Source organism: Lynx canadensis, chromosome D2, assembly GCF_007474595.2.
Source record: "Lynx canadensis isolate LIC74 chromosome D2, mLynCan4.pri.v2, whole genome shotgun sequence".
Lineage (NCBI taxonomy): Eukaryota > Metazoa > Chordata > Mammalia > Carnivora > Felidae > Lynx > Lynx canadensis.
Genome location: NC_044313.2, coordinates 9,532,624 through 9,553,665, shown reverse-complemented (window position 1 = coordinate 9,553,665; position 21,042 = coordinate 9,532,624). Strand labels below are relative to the sequence as shown.

Below are 21,042 nucleotides of genomic sequence, written 5' to 3'. Positions count from 1 at the left end.
GGGTAGGTTTCAAAAGTGAGAAGTAAATTCCACTACACATTTTAGCCGTATGTTAGAAATGGAATGTTTACTCGTGGTCGTGTGGCGGAAAGCGTTCTGATATCAGAAATTAGATCTGCAAAGATTCATTCCACTGTTGGTTTGAATTTACTAAGTGGCTTGTGATGCCCTCGCACTTACAGAGAAATGTGGTTGGTGGAACAGAGTTCTGGTGTGGAAGGAGACCATATTAGCAGGAAGACCTCAGGAACCCAGTCCAGGAACACTTCTGGGGCCCTGGGCGGGGAGGCACTCCTGGTGTCATTCTGCCCTACTCCCTGATGCTTTTCCCCAACCTCCGGCAGAGGAGAGGTTACACAACCGTGGAGGAAAAGGTAAACAAGGCATCCCTTAGACTTTTCGTAACACCGTCCCTCCCTTGGAAAGACTGAGCTGTCTCACCCTGGTAGTATTTGACCAAGAAAAGGGAAAAGTTGTCTGACCACAGCCAGAACCTTGGTGATGGAACAGGCCTTACAAAATGTCCACTAGGCAGGAAAAGAGGTCAAGCACCTTCCACATCAAGCGTCTAGACTCACAAGCTTGGAGAGACATGACGGAGCTGGGAACTGGGTCCTGCTCCTCGGGCCCCTCCCCCAGGAGCTGTGTCCACACAACCCAGAGCCATCCCGGCAGCTGGAGGAGACCCTGTGTGGCCTTGAGCATGTCATGGGGCCCATGTGCCTTGGAGAGACCGGGCTAACGGCTCCCAGACTCGTGCTCGTGTTCCCCGGGGCACATTCTCCTCACCCGCCCTGTTGATGTCCAGTGACCGCCTGCTTTAAAGCTGGAGGGAGGTGGGGAACAGAGGGTGCTGGAAGACAGGGCCTGGCCGCACCCCGTGCCCGGCAGGATTGTTAGACATTCACCCAGGCTCAGGTTCCTCATCTGGGCGAACTTGTTGGCTGGTGGATCTGGCACTTTGGACCGCAGCTAATGAAGAACAAACCCTTGGACGAGTTCACTGTTACCGAGCACACTGGGGTATGTGCGCAGCCCTGTGCGCTGTGCCTTTCAACCACCACAACCCTATGCGATAGGTAGTTATTGCCCCTAAGATAAGAGGGACAGTAAAAGGCAGGGCTGGGCTCCAACCTGGGACTCAGGCTCCAAGGTCCAGGCTCACACCCTCCATGCTGCAACGTCTCTTCATTCGTCACAGAGACCAGGCTTCCCGGCAACCAGAACTCCACCAGATCTGGGTCATCCTGGCAAGTCACGTGACGCCAGAGGAGCCATGTGGCCACGCCAACCCTTGAGGTCGGGGATGGCGCATCCCCGGGGCCCAGGAAGGTACACTGTGGCCCACCCCCTGGTGTTTGGGTTTCTAAGCATCATCGGAACAACATCCTTCTCAGCAGGTGCTTCAACTTCTGGGCTGTTCGCCTTCCCTTTCTGAAGTCCCTTTGACCTCAGCTCCCTTTGGGTTTTGCTCTCCATTTTATAAATGACCTCGCATAAAATACACACCGGTTTACTAGCCTCCAGGGCCTCTGGTTTTAATTTCTTTGCCTGGGCCTTGGGTTGTCAGTTCATTTTGTCTTTAGAGGTCACCACTAGGTTACCCTGTTCCACTAACTCTAATATTATGAAAGCTTCATTCCGAGTTTTCTGGAAGCCAAGCTCCTTGTAGACTCAGGAACATGGAAAACTTGGCAAGTTGTCTGGTTCCTATCAGCAGGAAGGCTGCCTTGCCGCCCCTGCAACGGGGGTGTGCCCGCTTCTCCCCGGCTTCCTGTCGAGGACACCACACGTCTTGAGGGCTCAAGAATTCCCAAGAGAAGCCCCCCCCTGTCCTCCACATCAGGCCTGTCCAACAGCTTTCCCACTAACATGTGGAACACCATGGGGCATGGCTCTCAAACGTGATAGTTCCTGGGGCGCCTGGGGGGCTGAGTCTTAGGTTAAGTGTCTGACTTCGGCTCAGGTCATGATCTCGCAGTTTGTGTGTTCGAGCCCCGCGTCAAACTCTGTGCGGACAGCTCAGAGCCTGGAGCCTGCTTCGGATTCTGTGTCTCCCTCTCTCTCTGCCCCTTCATCACTTGCACTCTGTCTCTCTCTCTCTCTCAAAAAAGTAAAACATTAAAAAAAAAAAGTAGGGGTGCCTGGGTGGCTCAGTCGGTTAAGCGTCCGACTTCAGCTCAGGTCACGATCTCGCGGTCCGTGAGTTCGAGCCCCGTGTCGGGCTCTGGGCTGATGGCTCAGAGCCTGGAGCCTGCTTCCGATTCTGTGTCTCCCTCTCTCTCTGCCCCTCCCCCGTTCATGCTCTGTCTCTCTCTGTCTCAAAAATAAATTAAACGTTAAAAAAAAAAAATTAAAAAAAAAGAGAAAAGTAATAGTTCCTGAAGCTGGTGGTTCTCTGGCTAATCGCAATACCTACTAACTATTGAGCACTTGTTGCATACAGAGCACTCTGAGTGGGTTATCAGCCTAATTCCTGTAGCCACCCAGTGAGGTGGGTACTGTTACCTGCTTTCTTACCTGTGGAATGGAGATTACGGGAAATGCAAAGATTGACCCAGGCTCCCTCCATGCAGCATGAGAAATGGGATTTGAATGCAGGTCCGGGCAGCCTCAAAACCCCAGGTCATTACCAGCCTAGCCCATTTCTCCTTATTGATAATCAAGATCAATAAGGATATTGATGGATCTATTTTTCATTGTAGAAAAAACTTTTAAATGTAGGAAGATCACAGTTGGGCCCACTTCCCAAAATGAACAGTGACATTTTGTCATAAGAAAGAAAACATTACCAACAAAGCAGGACTCGACTGTGCACCCTCCCCAGCCTTATTCTCCTTCCATTCTCTCTGCCTCCCTCCCTCCCTCCCTAAAGACAATCAGGCCATTGTCACGGGCTCGCGTGAACTCATCCGTGTGATTATATTCTTACTACATATATGTGTGTCCATAAATAACATTTTGCAAAGGCTTAAACTTCCAATAAATGTTCTCATAGTGACCTTAATGTTCTGCCGCTTACTTTACTCACTAACATGATGCGATGTGTTCTCTCCGTATTGGTACTTACATATCTGATTAGCATTTTAAATTTGATGTTGTACAGGGTTCCATAGAATGAATAGATAGCAATTTTTCTTTCCCCTCTTAATGGCCTTTTGATTTATTTTGCTTCATTTTTTTGTCATGGCAATCGATGCTGCCATGGGTACCCTTGTTCGTGGTTTCTTGTTTGCGTTGAGACGGTGTTCTCTATACTCAAAGGGGGCCTTTATTATTTACATACAATTTTCTCAAAAAAAAAAAAAAAAGACAAACAGTGCCTTGTTAGAAGCATTCTTCTCTTAAAGAACAAATGCCAGTTGCCTCCCAATGGCTATTAGTGAGCCCCAGTAAACACAGGGAGAACAGCCCAGATGTTCCCCGAGGGAAGTTTAAGAACTCTGTAAGTTCTGTTTTGATTGAGGCCATCAGGGCTCTTATGTAAATGAAAATATGTTTGAGTGTCCTGAGCAGGAGCCAATACTTTACTGGTACTTGGCCTAAAGACAGGGCTTTATTTGAACAATTACCTTTCACAATGAAAGTAAGACCAGAATCCTGATTCACGGAGCCCCAATTACTCCTCCTGTGTTGCTGCCTGTTCCTCTTTGGAGAGGTCCCAAAGAACCTTCTGGGCTTGGGAACCTTGGGCTTGGATTCTGCACCGGGAGTCATGTAGCTCCCCAGCCCAGAGGTGGTTGGTGTCCCTGTGGAGTTCTATGTGGGCACATCATATCAAGTGGCTGTGACATCCCCCCTCCTGCCTCACTGTCATTGCCCAGACAGTGACAAATTTTGTCCTGTCTGGCCAGAGTCAAAGCCCATGCATCTGTAGGTAACCAGAAAACAGAGCAAAGAGACATTCTGTGATCAGAAATAGTGTCAAAGGTGGGTGGGTGACATTTCCATTGTTCTTTAGAGTCCCTACTTAGCTTGGGTCCCACCCACCAAGACCACTCAAAGTTGTGGGTGCAGAGGCCGCGACAGGTTTCGAAGCCAGTGTGCCGTTCCTGTGGTCAAGACCGGAAATATCGAGGGGTTTAAGAAACACCGAAATGACTTCTCGGATAATCAAGTTGTTGGAGGCTGTTTAGAGAACCTCTTTGGGAAACACCCTTCCTTTACAGAGTTGACACCGTGGGGAGCGACACTCGCTCCTTCTCACCACTTGTTTCTTGATAAGAAATCTCATGCCGCTGCAGGCCAAGCGTGGGTTCTGCAGCCAGGACCTGGCCCTGCCACTTACGAGTCCCAGCGGCCACTCACTAGGTGCCAGGCGCTGCACTCAGCGAGCTGTACGTGTGTGGTCAGCTCGATGATGTCGACATCCCAACCCCCAGAGCCTGTGAATCTGTCAGGTTGCATGGCAAAGAGGAAAAACATTGCGGATGGATGACCTTGAGCTGGGGAGGGCGTCCTGGGTTACCCAGGTGGGCCCAGGATAATCACAAGGCTCCTTCCACATGGAAGAGGGAGGCAGGAGGATCAGAACCAGAAGGAGATTGATTGGAAGGCACTGTGCTGTTGGCTTGAGGGTGGAGGAAGGAGCCACAGGCCATGGGATGTGGGTGGCCTCTGGAAGCTGGAAAAGGCAAGGAAATGACTTTCCATAGAGCCTCCAGAAAGAAGGCGGCCCACCCCTGGATCTTAGCTCAGTGAGATCGATTTTTATTCTTCTGACCTCCACAACCGTAAGATAATGCATGTGTGTTGTTTTAAGCCACTTGGTTCATAGCTTGTTACCGCAGCGACAGGAAAACTCAGCATTGTCACTCACGTAGACTTTGAGCGTTGGCTGTCACCACTATCTGCAGATGAGGGCGAAGTGGCTGGGGGACCCCCCAGCAGCCTGCAGGAGGCCACACAGCCAGCGTGGGGCCGAACAGAGCCACGCCAGGTCTGACCCCAGGATCCTGTGACCTTGGATAAGCTATTTAGCCCTCAGTCGGGGCTGGGACTAGAAGGTGATGAGTGAGGCGCTAACCTCGGGTGCAAAATTTAAGGGGACACAAAACAACCCTCAGTCTTCAGGTAAAGTATATTGTAGTGCGATACTTCAAAATCGACAGTAATGCAAAAAAACACAATGAATGAATGGGGCGCCTGGGTGGCTCGGTCGGCTAAGCATCTGACTGTTTATTTCAGCTCAGGTTATGATCTCATGGTTCCGGGATGGAGCCTTGAGTCGGGCTCCATGCTGGGCATGCAGCCTGCTTGAGATGCTCTCTCTCTCCCTTTCCCTTTGCCCCTCCCCACTCAAAACTCACGCTGAACAAAATATTAAAATTTTAAGTAAACATAGGGCCAGTCTGAATTCACATATCCATATAAGGAATGTATCGCAACTTTGCAGGATTGCCGTGTGGAATTAAACGAAAGAAACATCCAAACACGTCTCACACACACCTGTCTGTGGGTAAGGGCTCATTAAATGCTGCCCGTGGCTTTGGTGGCACAGCGGGTGGGCGTCAGGCTGCTGAGGGTCACATCCCAGCGCTGCCATTCACTGTCCCAGTGACCCAGAGAAGGTCACTTCATCTCTCTCTGGCTGAAGTGACCGACAGACTCGGGGGTGGTATTGCCTCAGACCTCAACTCACTTTTAACTTTCCGTTTTCTTACAAATCGTGTGAGATTTTGCTATTCCTGAAATGTCTTCTCTTATTTCGGCCAGGTTGTTCACTTTTAATGAGTTTCATCTTCTGAAAACGCTACTTTTGTGGGTCTTCTTGCAACTGAACCCCAAAGTGCAGACAGTTCCTGTGCAGGAAACGGTGCTGGCATTTTTTACCAGGTAACACGACTTCGTGTTGATTGATGAAACGCACATACGCTGGGTTTCTGTACTCATAATATCATGGAGGAAAAGCATCAATGACATGATTTTTGATAGCATCATCTAGAGTGCACAGAATGCAATTTTCTTTATGGGGCCTAAGATTCTGGGGTATCTTCAAGCCGCTGGAAATGGCTCACGTACTTGAAAACGTGAATAACATGTAGGTGCGATCATAAGAGATACTCATGTGCTTCTGAACACGTTCTGTCCAGCAAAAGACATGCTATACGAGGTACTCCTTTTATTTAGAAAAATGTATTACCAAACCACACTGACCTTAAAAACATCGTATTTTAAATGTACCTAGGGGCGCCTGGCGGATCAGTTGGTTAAGGGTCTGACTCTTGATTTCCACTCAGGTCACGATCTCACGATTTTTGGGTTTGAGTCCTGCATCAGGCTCTGCGCTGACAGTGTAGAGCCTGCTTGGGATTCTCTCTCTTCCTCTCTGCCCCTCCCCCACTCGCTTGCGCGTGCGCGCTCTCTCTCTCTCTCTAAGTAAATAAATAAATAAACTTTTAAAAAGGTACCTAAATTAGACCAGGTTATCCTCACTTATATTTCACAACAGCATATAAAATTCTGAATTTTCTGAACAAATGAAAAAGCATTTGAATGTACAAAAGTTTCATAGAATTAACTCAAGTTTCTTATCCTCTCTAAACTTATAAGTTCTGGGGCGCCTGGGTGGCGCAGTCGGTTAAGCGTCCGACTTCAGCCAGGTCACGATCTCACGGTCTGTGAGTTCGAGCCCCGCGTCAGGCTCTGGGCTGATGGCTCAGAGCCTGGAGCCTGTTTCCGATTCTGTGTCTCCCTCTCTCTCTGCCCCTCCCCCGTTCATGCTCTGTCTCTGTCTGTCCCAAAAATAAATAAAAAAAAAAAAAAAAAAAATTTAAACTTATAAGTTCTAAAAATTGCGTATCTCAAAATTTCAGTAAAAAATAACTACAGTTTAATGGACACCATTTAATTATGCTTACTAATTCCGATACGCGCTTTCTTTTTTTAAATGTTTATTTTTGTGAGCGAGAGAGAGAGCATGAGCAGGGGAGGGGCAGAGAGAAAGGGAGACACAGAATCAATTCAAAGCAGGCTCCGGGCTCCGAGCTGTCAGCACAGAGCCCGATGTGGGGCTTGAACCCATGAACCGGGAGATCATGACCTGAGCGAAAGTCAGGCACTTAACCGACTGAGCCATCCAGGCGCCCCGACGAAAGCACTTTCTATTCATAATCTCATTTCATCTGTAAAAGACTCCGGGGCTTGCTTTGTCATTCCCATTTTACAGATGACTAAACTGAAGTGGAAATGAACTATCCTGTCAGAGATCACACAAGTGGTAAGGGACGGGGTCTGACCTGAACCCGGCCTGCGGAAATCCCAAGACACTTTGCTGCCCATTCCTAGAATGGCCGATTGGATATCCTCTCTTGTGTCCACTCAGCTGGTTCAGTAATAGCTCCCTGGGCACTGTGTTCAGAAAGATCCTAGGCTGCCTGTAGGTTCAGTGTTGTTGTTAGCAGGGGACTTGGAGTGCGCCTTCCCCTCCCCGTGCTGCCCTCTGCTGTGAGTGTTTTCTATCTGTCCTATCAAGAGTGCCCCCATTAGCAGTGGCAGCCTGGGCGCAGGGGAGCGGGGTGGGGGGCAGGGCGAAACTGGTAGTCTATGGGCTCCCTTTCATGCCTCTTTATAAAGCTTCGATTAAAACTTTGTATGTATGCTCACATCACGCAAGCTGGCTGTGGAGTGTGGTGGCCCTGTGGCTACAGACAGTCCCAGGCGGGCCGCAGGGGGTCTGCCTGGAGGAAGTGACAGCCGGCTTCACTTTCATTGTCGGGTTTAGGCATCGGCTCCCCACCTCAGCAGGAATGGGGTTTCCAGGCACCATAAGGCGTGTTCAAGGGAGCGAAGAGGCCCCATTCCTTTTGCACGTGTGAGTTTAGCAGATAAACACATCTTCCACCTATTGGTCAGTGGCTTGACCTGATCAAGCCAAGCTCCGTTTGCATTGTTCTGAAGCAGTGAATCCTTTTCTGGAACATCTGTGCACCATGTTAACTAAAGAGCCCATTTTTCCTGTCTCGTTATTTGGGGAAAGCGGTATTCAGTGCCAGGATGATATGCACTTTGCTTAGTTTCTATATAATTTGCTTTGAGCGCAAATGTTTTACTAACCACCCCCCACTCTTTTAATAGCCCAAGAGACACTTTTTCCAGTGAGTCATGCACAACCAGGAAAACTTGCTCTTTGGCTCCAGGTTAGCTTTCATACTGGGAATGTCTTAGAACCGGGAGGTAGGAAATGAGCTGGAATGTGGAAACTGTTTTTAATGCGGTAGAAACAGAGGGAATGAGGCTCTCAGGGGGGTGGCCCCCCCCCCGCTGAGAGTAGGGTGCGCTTGGTTTTCCTGAGCTGGAGTCCCAGGGCTCCTCCTCACTATCATTAGCTTTTCCATTCCTCTTGAACCTACGCTGGTTGCCTCTTGACCTCACACCTCCCACGCCTGGCTACATTTCCCAAGCCCCCGATGCTACATTGTTCCTTGTTGGAAACCATTTGTGAGTTTCCCTTTGGTCCCAGTATCTTCTACTGGGGGGCCCCGTGTTCTCTGACTGCAGCACAGCGGGGGACTCCCAGCAGCCTGTGCGCCTGCCTTCCCTCCCGCTTCCCCGCCAGCACGCTTGGTGCCCCAGGGAGAACAGACAGATGGTCTGGGCCTCGGGGCTCTTCCCCTGCAGCTGTCCAGGCGCACCCCCGACTCTGAGGACCACGTGCCCATTTTTAGGATTGTGGGCGACTCTCCTCTCATCCCAGCTCGCTCTTCTGCCCTGGAACAGTGGCACCTTTAAGGTGTTCCCTCATCCATGGCCTCCACCTCCCAAATGTGTGTCCCCTGAGTCTCCAGACTCAGCCTAGGGATCAGCACTTGCCTCTCCTGCTAATGTAACTCCCACCCGTTCTGCCCCCGCTGCCAGTCTGTCCACGGTGGGGCCTCCCCTGAGAGCCTCTCTGACCCCTGAGAGCCTGACGACCACTGATGTCCCCTGGGGACATCATGAGCAGCTTCAAGGAAGGGTCTGTGGGCCTTTATCACACCCCTAGCTTGTCTGGCACCGTGCTGTGCATGGAAGAGCTTCTGAAGGATGAGTTTCCAGCAATCGCTTTTTTTTTTTTAACACTTATTTATTATTCAGAGACAGAGCATGAGCATGGGAGGGGCAGAGAGAGAGGGGGACACAGAATCCGAAGCAGGCTCCAGGCTCCGAGCTGTCGGCACAGAGCCCGACCTGGGGCTCGAACTCACAGACCGCGAGATCATGACCTGAGCTGAAGTCAGACGCTCAACCGACTGAGCCACCCAGGTGCCCCCAGCAATCATTTTTGTGTGGCTTGGTTCCCCTCACGGAAGTGGGTTGTAATATGCTGATGCAAAATTCAGAGAACACCTTGTCTGTAACAGGGTCTGTAGACAGATGACTGATGGCGGGTGCCTGCTTGGTGTTCTAGACAAGGAAGGGTTCCAAGGCTTTCTGTAGGCTCGGGGAGAAATAACGTCTCGGTTGGTCAGTGATGTCTACCCCGGACACGGCAGTGGGTACTGGGTGCCTTGTTCCGTGTTTACTGTCCCTTCCTGTAGATCCCCGGGGCTGCCCCGCAGCAGGGCAGGGCCTTGGGGCTGCTGGCCCAGAGGAGCTGGTGGCCTGAAGGCTGGAGCTGCGAGAAGGCACTTCTGCTCTTAGGGGAGGAGGGAGGCTGCCGGGAGTCACAGCCAGCGTGGGCCAGAGTCGGGTCACCAGGGGAGCTGACCTTCACGGCTCAATGAGGCACCAAGGGGAACAGCTGGTCAGGCCTCTGTGGCCACGGGACATGCCAGGGACGCTAAAAGATGAGGCAGAGGAGTAGACCCCCTGGGAGACAGTACATAGGCTTCGGAATGAGGATCAAGGAAGCTGAGTCTCTGGCCCAGTTTTTAAATATTTTTTTTTCAACGTTTTTATTTATTTTTGGGACAGAGAGAGACAGAGCATGAACGGGGGAGGGGCAGAGAGAGAGGGAGACACAGAATCGGAAACAGGCTCCAGGCTCCGAGCCATCCGCCCAGAGCCTGACGCGGGGCTCGAACTCAGGGACCGCGAGATCGTGACCTGGCTGAAGTCGGCCGCTTAACCGACTGCGCCACCCAGGCGCCCCATGGCCCAGTTTTTAAAGTTACGTGTATTGATGAAAGAATGTAAATGACAGACTGATCTATGAGGGATCTCCCAGTGGTCAGAGTGGACATCTTGAGGCCACCACAATATGGGGACTTCCCAAATGGGACCGTACTTTTGTAACGTGCAGCAGCGGGACAAGTGGCCCGAACACAAGCTAGTGGGGATCTGTGAGCCACTGGAAACAAGGCCACGCTGCAGCCGTGCCTGTGGCCCTGGCCGGCCTGGCGCCCGCATCGGAGGGTTTGGAACGGTAATTGAGTAAAAGTAGGGGCGCCTGGGTGGCTCAGTCGGCTAAGCATCCACCTCTTGATTTCAGCTCAGGTCATGAACTCACGATTTGGAAAACTTGAGCCCTGCATCAGGCTCTGCGCTCACAGCACGGAGCCGGCTCGGGATTCTCCCTCTGTCTCTGCCCCTCCCTTGCTCGAGCTCTCTATCTCTCTCAAGATAAATAAATAAACTTAAAAAAAAAATTTTTTTTAAATAGATCAGATGCCCCTTTTCTTATCTGTCTTAGCAAGGTCTGGAAGGCACGCTAGGAGTGAAGGTATTTTAACACTCGACCCCAGTACCAGCAATGCCTGCAAATAAAGACATAGGTCCAAGCCTTGTTTATTCTCCCAGGTTCTTTCATTCTTTGATTTTTTTTTTTCAAGTTTTTATTCATTCTACCGGTAGTTATAGAACATGCGTTCTATGCCAGAGACCCTGACAGAAAGCTGAAGGGGAAGTTTCTCTACCTAGCCAGACACGTACAAACACTTTGCAACTTCTTTTCATGGCTGAGTATAACGGCATAGGAGGGGAGCATTCACACACACACACACACACACACACGCACGCACACGCCCCTTGGCCCCCACAGTCTGTTTTCTGGCAGTGGTTAATTTAGAAAAACAAATAGACCGGCCAGAATTAAATTTAACATTTCCTTGTAGGAAAAACAAAAAACGTAAGCAAAGCTCACACAGACTCCATCCACAGAGGAGAAGTCATCATTTCTTTCCAGTTAGCAGTCTGGGAAGTCCAGGAAAACTGTAAAAACTCATCAATTGGAGTAGGGCCAGAGGCAGGCAAGTTTTTCACTTTTTTAAAACTGCATTTTTTTTTTTAAGTTTATGTATTTATTTTGAGCGAGAAGGTGGGGAGCAGAGAGAGGGAGACAGCAGGTTCCCAGCTGTTAGCACATAGCCGGAGGGGGCGCTCAATCCCGCGACCTGTGAGATCATGACCTGCGCGGAAATCAAGAGTCAGACACTTAACCGACTGAACCACCCAGGCGCCCCAAAGGTACATTTTTAACCAAAGTATAAAATACATACAGAAAAGTGCACAGACCTTAAGTGGATTTCCGCAAAGCTCACACATCTGTGTCAGCAGGGCCCAGACTGAGGGACCGACTCGACCAGGCACCTAAAGTGTCTTATCTCAGTCCCCACCTTTCCCAGAAAAAGGAAAACAACATCCAGGCTTCCTTTACTTTCAAGATGTCTTGGCTGCTTTTGAACTTTGTGTAAACAGAATCTTACAATATACACTTCTTAATGTCTGCCTTCCCTTTCACTCAATAGCGTATCTATAAAATCCGTCCAGGGAGGGACAGCCAGGGAAGGCCAGGGACTTGCTCAGGGTCCTTCTGCAATGAATTGGTGGAGGGTCTTCTAGATCTTTGGACACGTCCTTTTATTCTATTTTTTTAAGTCCATTTATTTATTTTGAGAGAGAGAGAGACAACACGAGTGGGGAAGGGGCAGAAGAGAGGGAGAGAGAGAGAATCTCAAACAGGCTCCACGCTGCCAGCACAGAGCTCAATGTGGGGCTCGAACCCATGAAACTGTGAGATCATGACCTGAGCTGAAACCAAGAAATGGACACAACCGACTGAGCTACCCAGGCACCCCCCACATCCCTTTATTTTAAGATTCTCCAGATTGTAATTCTGGCCCTTAACTGATTTGTTAATCACTAAGTGGGTCCTTCTTAGACACAAGGATGGGTCCCAGCAATGGGCTTACAACCTTTCCTGAAGGAGGTCACTGAAAGCAGTCAGTGAAGCCAGTTTCCGCACGATCCCAACGCCTGGATTTCCCTGGCCGCTGCTGCTGAGTCTCCCCTCCTTCCTGGGGCCTATCCAAATCTGATCCAACCTTGACAGCACTAGCTGAGGACTCCTCTGGGAAGCCTTCCCAGATCTCACTTGCACACAGGACGGATTCCTCCTCTGAGCTCCTCTGTGCAGAGGGAACAAGAGCATGTGCTGACTGGGTGGGTGGGCACTGACCTGACAAACCCAGCACCATGTTCCCCCCAGACCCTGTGAGGGGAGCCCTGGAGGAGAGCCACCATGCCACGGCCTGCGCCCGTGACCCCTGAGCCTGCTGATGTCTCCAGGGAGACGCTTTGTGATCCTATGTGCTGGGGCGGCCAGAAGCCATGCATCTACTGTGATTAATTAGTGGCATTTGAAATATGGCAACAGAGTCATCATGAAACTGGGCACCCCTGGTGTGAGAACTCTCATCTCTTAACCGGAACATTCATTTTGAAATATCCCATGAGTCACGGACATGAGCGCCATTAAATTGTTTGGTCTCAGATTAGCCAAGCCCTATAGAGGGGGGTAGGTATATTTGGGGACAACGGGGTTTCCCATCGCTGGACTTTGGTGTTTCTTGCCTTTTTTAAATATCTTCTTTTGCTCTGACCACATTGCCTCTGCTCCGCTAGAGTCTGGCTTTCTGGAAACTGAATCTCCTTTCTTTTCAAGGTCCCTAAATATTACCCCCATTCCTTACTAACTTTTCACTTCGGTCACATGGCTTCTTGGCTTGCCACCCAAACGGGGCGGACCCAGTGTGTCATCTTCAATGAGAGTAGAGACGTGGAAGGAGCCCAAGAAGTGTAGAGCGTCCAATGCAAGAGGTCCCTCCAGAGGGCAGCTAAGGTTATCGTTACACAGGATTTCTAGACCCAGTTCTGCCGTTGGGCAAAGGTTAGGACGGACTTTCTTGTCAAGATGACATCGAACTGGGTCTCAATGAATGTCTAGTAGGACTTGACCCGGCAAATAAGCGTGGCAACAGCAGGGGGGCCCATAGCACAGGAAACCCAGCCTGGAGCAGCCTGGTCTGTGTGCACACGTGTGTGTGTGTGTGCGTGTGTGCGCGTGTGTGCACGTGTGCGTGCATGCACTGGGGCGGGACAGCTGGCGTTCCTTGAACAGCCACATGGGCGCATGGAGGGAGGGGATGGCAGGACGGAGGCTGCTGAGTTGGCGGGATCGATTCCTCATCCAATTCATTCACTCAACAAATTGCAAGCCGGCTGAGCGCCAGGCCCTGCGAGAGGCGCCGAGAGGACAAGAGCAAACAACACAGATGCCAAGCCCCAGCTTCGCGGCGTTTATGACCTCGGAAGCAGAGACAGACAATACGTCCAGCGAATAAGATGCATGTTAGCAGATGGTGGCCCTGAGCCTGGGTCCCGCTCCTGCCACAAGCCGGCTGGAAGTCTTCGGACGAGAACCTAACCTTTCTGCAGGGACATTAGCAAGACCCATGCATCAGGTGCAAGTTCGTTGGGACTCCAAGGAAAGGCCCTTGGCGGGAGGCGCTGAAAGGCAGTGACATCTGATAGGTGACAGTGGGAGCAGCCATCAGAAGTGTTTCATTTACCGCACCGTGGGGTTAAGAGGCTAGAGGATGGGCTCGTGGTTGCTGGCTTTCTGAAGGCACCCAGGTCTATACTGAGGGACGGCTGGAAAAAAGCCGTGTGCCCTTCTCATCACGAGGTATTGCCTCAAAGAGTGCAGTTTTTTTTTCACGCTTCACCTTAAAATTTAAAACTACTATTTCAAATATTTTTTCACAGAAATGAAGTAATGTTTTAATCCTAATTCTTTTTTATGATAGTAAAGTATTAAGATAAAATTGGCCTTGTTAGGGGCGCCGGGTGGCTCCGTCCGTCGGTTAAGCCGCCGACTTTGGCTCAGGTCATGATCTCGCAGTTCATGATTTCGAGCCCCACGTCGGGCTCTGTGCTGACAACTCAGAGGCTGGAGCCTGCTTCCGATTCTGTGTCTCCCTCTCTCTCTGCCCCTCCCCCACTGGCACTCTCTCTCTCAAAAAAAAATAAATAAACATTAAAAATTTTTTAATTAAAAAAAAGATAAAATTTGCCATTTTAACTACTTTTATGTGTGTCATTGAGTGGCAATTAAGTACATTCACACTGTGGTGCAACCATCCCTGCCTTCCATCTCCAGAATGTTTTTATCTTTCCAAACTGAAACTTTATCCATTGAACAATTAACGGATCTCCATTCCCCTGTCCCCCTGCCCCTGGCAAGCACAGTACTCCTTCTGCTTCTGTCAATTCAACTCCTCTAGGAACCTCATGTAAGTGCAATCACATAGAATTTGTTCTTCCGTGTTGGGCTTATTTCCCTGAGCGTAAAGTTTCCAAGGCTCATCCATGGAATATCATGTGTCGGAATTCCAAAGTGGATATTTTAAGGCTAAAATTTGAGGTGCTGGGGTCATGGGGCCCTGAGTCAGACACACAGGAAGGATAAATGACTCCGACGGATGACAGGATGGGGGAAGTGAGAAGGTTGTGGCTAAAAGCAGCTCTAACATTACGACTGGTGCCAGTCAGAGGGACACTTGTCCTGGGCATTGCCTTTCAGGAAGTCTGGGTGGGGGGGTTGTCCCCGGGGCCCTTGAAAGCAGAACCCAGAGCCAACCTGGGCATGTCTTTCAGTCTCAGGGACCTATGAACTGTCCTCCCCAAAGGGGTCATGCCCCAAGGGTTTCTTGAAGACCTGTAGGAGGCAGACACCATGGCCTGACGTTCGTTCCAGAAAAGTCAGTGCTAAACCCAAAGGGATCTTTGCACGGATGGCATCGAGTGCCAGGGGAAGCCAGGCCAGCATTTGATCCCACCAACAGAGCCGGGCAAAGAGGCCCCCCAGCTTTGTGTTAGCTTTCTGTCACATTGGGTTGGGGTAATGAGCCCATCACCGGGCCAGAGAGTAGAGGATGCCTCTGCCTTCAGACGGTGGAGAGGAGCCGGGTTCGATGGAAAACGCACTGAGCTGTTCTCAGGAGGCCTAGGTAGAGTCCTGGCTCTGCAACAGTCGGCCTCACCCGTCTCCAAGGGCAGGGCTGTGTGCATTGGTTCAAGGTGCTGGACCACATCCCTCCGATGCTTTCAGATTTTAGAAAATCAACAGCCGAAGTCACCATCTTCTTCCTCTGAGATGGCCCAAGGCTTGGGCAATTCAGAGGCTGGCAGTGACAATGAATGCCACCAAAAACAACTCCAGGCCCTTGGACAGCTTGAGTCCAGGTCACTTTCCCAGGGACGAGAGGACAGTGGTGGTAATCATGAGGTACGGAGTGCTTGTGGGGCATCGGAAGCTGTGCCCAGCACCATCACCTTTACTCTTCCTTGATACCCATGGAGGCACACGTGGCCGTTGTCCCCACTTGACAGAGAAGGAGATTGGAGCTCAGGGAGGCTCAGTCACGTGACTGACGGCCAGCTGGTCCAGGACCGGAAGCTAGTCCAAGCTCACGGAAGCATGATTAGACAACGGATGAGCAGACTCATGACCTCGTAAGTCAGCCACCATCGGTGCCACTTTCCTGTGACCCAGAGGGATCTTGAAGTCCAATCACCTGTCTCCACAAAGCTCTTTCCCGAACCCTCTGGGAAGGGAGGTCTGTCGGGAGAGTTCCTGGCTGATGGGCTGTCGGGTCCGAGCACCTCTTCCAGGGAGACTCTGCGGCTTGGCTTCCTGTACCCTCCCAGCAGCCGTCCCACAAAGCTGCAGAGTTGGTTCCTGGGGGCTTCTGAGTCGCAGGGGACGTGCTGTCCTCAACCGTTCAGCTTTCTGGGCTGAAAGTGTCTCTAACCGGCAGCTCCAGCAAGTGCTCCCTTCTTAGGGCAGTACCAGAACGTAGGTGCCCTTGCCGGGGACGCAGTCTCATTCCCTAGAGCACTCGGCTGGAGGGGACTGTGCCAGCTCGGCCCCTTCTTCCCTCCGTGACACCTACACCCAGTATGATGTCACCTAGCTTGTTCCTCCGTTAAATGGTGAGAGAGAGGCAGGAAAGGGGAACAAGCGAGTGTTATCCGTCCAGCTAAGACATCACGTTCTCTGGGTACCGGCCTGGCCTACACTAGCCCAGCTACATGTGCGCAGGCTGATGGAGGGCGGGTTCTGGGATCAGTAGAACTGTACTGTGCCTGAAAGCATCAGCATTCCTTTATTTACGCCTGATCTGTCTACCACCAGAGACTGGCACCCAGTGGCATCTAACAAATAATCACTGAATTGAATCAACTCGTTTGTCTTGTTGCCCCTCTCCCACCCCACGCGCCTCAGCATCCCTAAACTAGCTCCTGGGACCGCGGACACAGAGGATCCCAGAAATTCCTAGGACTTCTCAAAGCAAATGGTCCTTAGCAGGCTGGCGGGCACCTCCAGCGGGACACGGGGCCAATGGTGCATTCAGTCTGGCTGAGACAGGGTGTGAATTGAACATCACTCTTGATTCATGGAAAAATAATCTGCGGGCGCCCTTGGCTGGTCTCATACAGATCTGCCTTGAGGGAATGACTTTGCGTTTCCAAAGGGACTCGGAAAAATTACTCCCGTTGTCCCCATTGATGAAACGTGACCCTTTTACGAAACAAGTTGTTGCAAAACAAGAATGGTGGATGTGTGTCTGCGTGTATGCGTGTTCGCAAAGGGAATCTGATCTCAACCCAGCCCTGACCTTCAACATGGATGGAAATTAACTGGAGCTTAGTACCGACGGTAACTGCAGAACAGCTACTGAAATTCGTCACCCGCTTTCCTTCTTTTTAACCCTACCAGAAGGCACTTTTGAAGGACCTAAGTTGGCCACTATTGAAAGGGTACCTTGTGTAGAGGAGGAGTACAAAGTCCTGCGTTCAAGTCCTAATTGAGCCTTTATTTTTTCATCTGTAAAATGGAGCCCATGACACCTGCCCTGTCTCGCCCGCAAGAAGTTTGTGAGACTCAAGTGAGAAAATGTATCTTGAAACCCTCCATAAAGTAACATATGTTACCGCCAGTCACTTACTTCATCAGTATGTGCTGTGCACCTGCTCTGTACGTAGCGTGGCAACGGATGGCAAGGGACTAGGACCAGTGTCTCGTTATCACCCGTGGGGTCAGCCTTCACCCAGGCTGTCCCAGCTGCCCTCTGCTTCCGCACGCCTCACCCATCCAGAGAGAACCAAGCACATCTACCCCTGACTGGTGAAACCACTAGTCTCTTTGACATGACTCTCGTTAGCCCTCGCCAATTCCAGAAAGGAGGTTTAATGACAGTCTCTTGTTCCTCTTTGCACCTCTGCTCAGCTTCTCCAGGAAGTATTCCTTTCTGGATCAGGACACGGGACAGAGCTTGGTGCCACTTTTCCTTTGCCTGCGCCTGCACGGCATCATCAAAGGTAAGCCCTGCCTGAGTGCATCTGGGAAGGCTCTTGGGGACCCGCCCCACCCTCAGCAACTCCCAGGAAAGACCCCGCAGGCCTTTCCAAAGGAATCAGCTGGGATATGGCATGGTCACCTCCAAGTTGTGTGACTTTGGGAAAGTCACATAACTGCCTGGTCTCAGTGTCCCTGTCTGTAAAATGGGGGATAGTCAGAGCTTCCGTGAAATAGGATATTGGATGAAGGGACTTATGGATTGTGAAAGTATGTGCAGCCTCCAAGGGCTGTGTTATTGTCATCTAGCCACGTGCCCTGCATCTTAGAGCGGCGTCCCCTCCAGGTCACTTGCTCCGTGGTTGGGGAGGAGACTCCGGGTCTGTGCGCCAGACCTGGCTTTCTCAGCCTCCTGCGCTGGGCCTGGGGGAAGGCATCTGTGACTTGGAAAGAGGAGGAAGCCCCCTGGGGAGTGTGTTTTGGGGCTGCCCGGGTGCCCCCCCTCCCAGACCTTTGTGAATGAAAGCACATTTGGGAAAGTTTTCAAAGCCATTTCCAATTATCCAGATAAAACGCATAGCTTTAAAACCCAGGAATGGTTGATGGACCCCAGGTAGTTTTGTCCAAGTTGCTTCTAGACGCTCCCCAAGACACTGATGATCCGAACTCAGCCCTCCCTTCCTGGGCAGGATTTCGGCCAGGGGGCCGTGAACACTCTGGGGGGAAGTGCTCTGTGCCGGTCCATTTGGGCCCCACGCACCTTGTGACCCCCGGGGGACCCTGGCCAGGCCCTCTAATCCTCAACCCTTGACTTCCTCCTTTTTCTCTCTGCAAATCAGACTTCTGCGGCTCTGTTACGAATAAATCTATAAAAATGTTCTCTTTGTGTTTCTTCCAAGGCAAAAATCTGGAGGAGTTAAGGCACATTAACTTCTTCCCGGAGTCCTGGCTGATCCGGGTTACAGCCAACCATTACCACGCAGTGAGTTGCCAGCTCAGCAAGGAAACAATTATTGAAATTTATTGCTTTTCTGACCTGGCTTTCTCTGGAGACGTGTTTTGCATTTGAAACCTCTGAGCCTTTGAGGTCGGGATGTTTCTGGCTCCTCCTTCAGCGGAGTGGAGAGATTCAAGCCTGGCGGGGCGGAGGGAGGAGGCTTGGGCGGAGCCAGGTGCTTCGGGCATGTGCACTGTTGACCTGGGGAGTGAGGCGGGGTCCGGGACCACTGGCTGCCCCGCCCTCCTGACCCAGCTCCCCCCTCCCCCGTGGACACACACGTAACCTGTGCTTGTTACTGAAATTTTTTTTATTAATTTTATTTTTTTTTAATTTACATCCAAATTAGTTAGCATCCAGTGCAACAATGACTTCAGGAGTAGATTCCTTAGTGCCCCTGACCCATGTAGCCCCTCCCCCCTCTCACCCTCCCTCCAGTAACCCTCAGTTTGTTCTCCATATTTGTGAGTCTCTTATGCTTTGTCCCCCTCCCTGTTTTTATATTCTTTTTGTTTCCCTTCCCTTATGTTCATCTGTCTTGTCTCTTAAAGTCCTCATATGAGTGAAGTCCTATGATTTTTGTCTTTCTCTGACTAATTTCACTTAGCAGAATACCCTCCAGTTCCATCCACGTAGTTGCAAATGGCAAGATTTCATTCTTTTCGATTGCCGAGTAATACTCCATTGTGTGTATAAATCACATCTTCTTTATCCATTCATCCATCGATGGACATTCGGGCTCTTTCCATACTTTCGCTGTTGTTGATCGTGCTGCTATAAACATGCGGGTGCATGTGTCCCTTCGAAAGAGCACACCTGTATCCCGTGGATAAATGCCTAGTAGTGCTATTGCTGGGTCGTAGGGTAGTTCTATTTTTAGTTTTTTGAGGAACCTCCATACCGTTTTCCAGAGTGGCTTCACCAGCTTGCATTCCCATGACATTTTTTAAATGCAGAGAAACTGAATGAAAGAAAAGACATACCCCTCAGACCCATCACCCAAAGACAACCTACAACCACTACTAAGATCTCGTTGTGTTTTACTGGCCGCAAACTCTTCCACCAAGAACATCTGCTATATAAACAACACTACTTTGCCTCTCTTTTAATGCAGAAAATTTGCCACGCTCCTAATTGTTAACTATTAGACATGGCTGTAGGCTGAACATATTTGCACGTGATGGTTTATTTTACTATCCTTAGAATTACTTTCTTGCAGGAGATTGTCAAGAACAGAAAATACTGGCCCAAAAAAGGAATGTTCATTTTTGTTCTTGATACGTAGTAACAGTTTGGGACCAAAACGCTCTTCCCCCAGTAATGAATGAGCTTGCTTCACTTCGTACATGCTCAGCAAATTGGGCGTTTTTATCTCGGATCCCTTTTGTCAAATGAGAGGCAAACAACGAAATCTCATTTCTCAATATGCATTCCCTTTATTACTAGGAAATACGGATATTTTTCCAAGTGGCATTTCCCCCTTTGTGAATTGTCCTCTGCCAACTGTTGTAGTTCTTGTGTTTCCAATTGTCCATTTTTAGAGATGAAGTAGGGCAGTGTTTGAGTTCCGAAGATTTATGAGTCACTAGTTAAAATTCAATTCAGCCCAACAAATACCTATTGTAATGTGCAAACCACAGCACCCAGTGCCCCTGCACAACAGATAATGACACAACAGAACTATGCTCTAACAGAGCACAGTGGAGGCGGGAAACAGTCCTTGGGGCTGGACTCCCCTCCCCCCCCACACGCACACCCTCTTCATGTTCTTCTGACCTGGCCCACCTCCTTCCTTTTGCCCCTTGTGGGATCCCGCCATGTCATGGAGCCCGCCATGTGGGATCACGCTTGTGACTTTATGGGCGTGATCGTTCTCTGCATCACAATCAGGCTATTTATGTGCACATTTTATTTACCCGGGGAAAATTCTCAGGAATTTTTCTTGTTCTCATCTCTCGTTCTCTGAAAGCATTAAGCACAGTGCCTGGCACATAGTCGGCGTCGACAAATACTGCAGACTGGATGCATGGCCAAGTGTGGGATCCAGAGACAGAGCTATCTATCAAGCACGGTGGGGGTTGTGGGATCAATGAACCGACGCAGAGATGGGGAGAGATGCTCGTGTCCCAGGGTCAGATTGCCAGTGAACTGTGTGCACCTGTCTTTCAGCTGGAGAGTGGGGGTGACATGGCCCACGTTAAAGATCTTACCACCCAGGCTGTGAGATTCGGGCTGCTCTTTAACCAGGTACAGACCCCTGGGCCCAAGCAAGGGGAAGGACCGTTTTCTCCCATGCTCGGTTAAGGACATTTGTATAATCGCTTCTTACCTCTGTTAGGAAGGCCAGGGAAGAAAAGAAAATAGTCATGTCTCTTCTGCATGTTCCCACCACACCCTGGGCTTTCAGTTGTTGAAAGCCACTCCAGTAGTGATCTCAAAAGAAGTTGTGTTTCAGGGACTCGGGGCTCTGAATCTATCATCAGAG

The 21,042-nt window shown here is 50.3% G+C and overlaps 1 protein-coding gene across 1 annotated transcript in view; it reads left to right on the top strand.

Annotated features, from left to right (window-relative positions):
* The window catches only part of BTBD16 (BTB domain containing 16), a 44,786-nt gene that overhangs the window by 20,475 nt on the left and 3,269 nt on the right, over positions 1 to 21,042 (top strand). The window contains exons 9-12 of the mRNA XM_030335093.1: positions 5,716 to 5,835; positions 17,492 to 17,583; positions 18,460 to 18,542; positions 20,727 to 20,804. Of these exons, the coding sequence (XP_030190953.1) occupies positions 5,716 to 5,835; positions 17,492 to 17,583; positions 18,460 to 18,542; positions 20,727 to 20,804 (373 nt within the window). The remainder of the gene's footprint in view (positions 1 to 5,715; positions 5,836 to 17,491; positions 17,584 to 18,459; positions 18,543 to 20,726; positions 20,805 to 21,042) is intronic.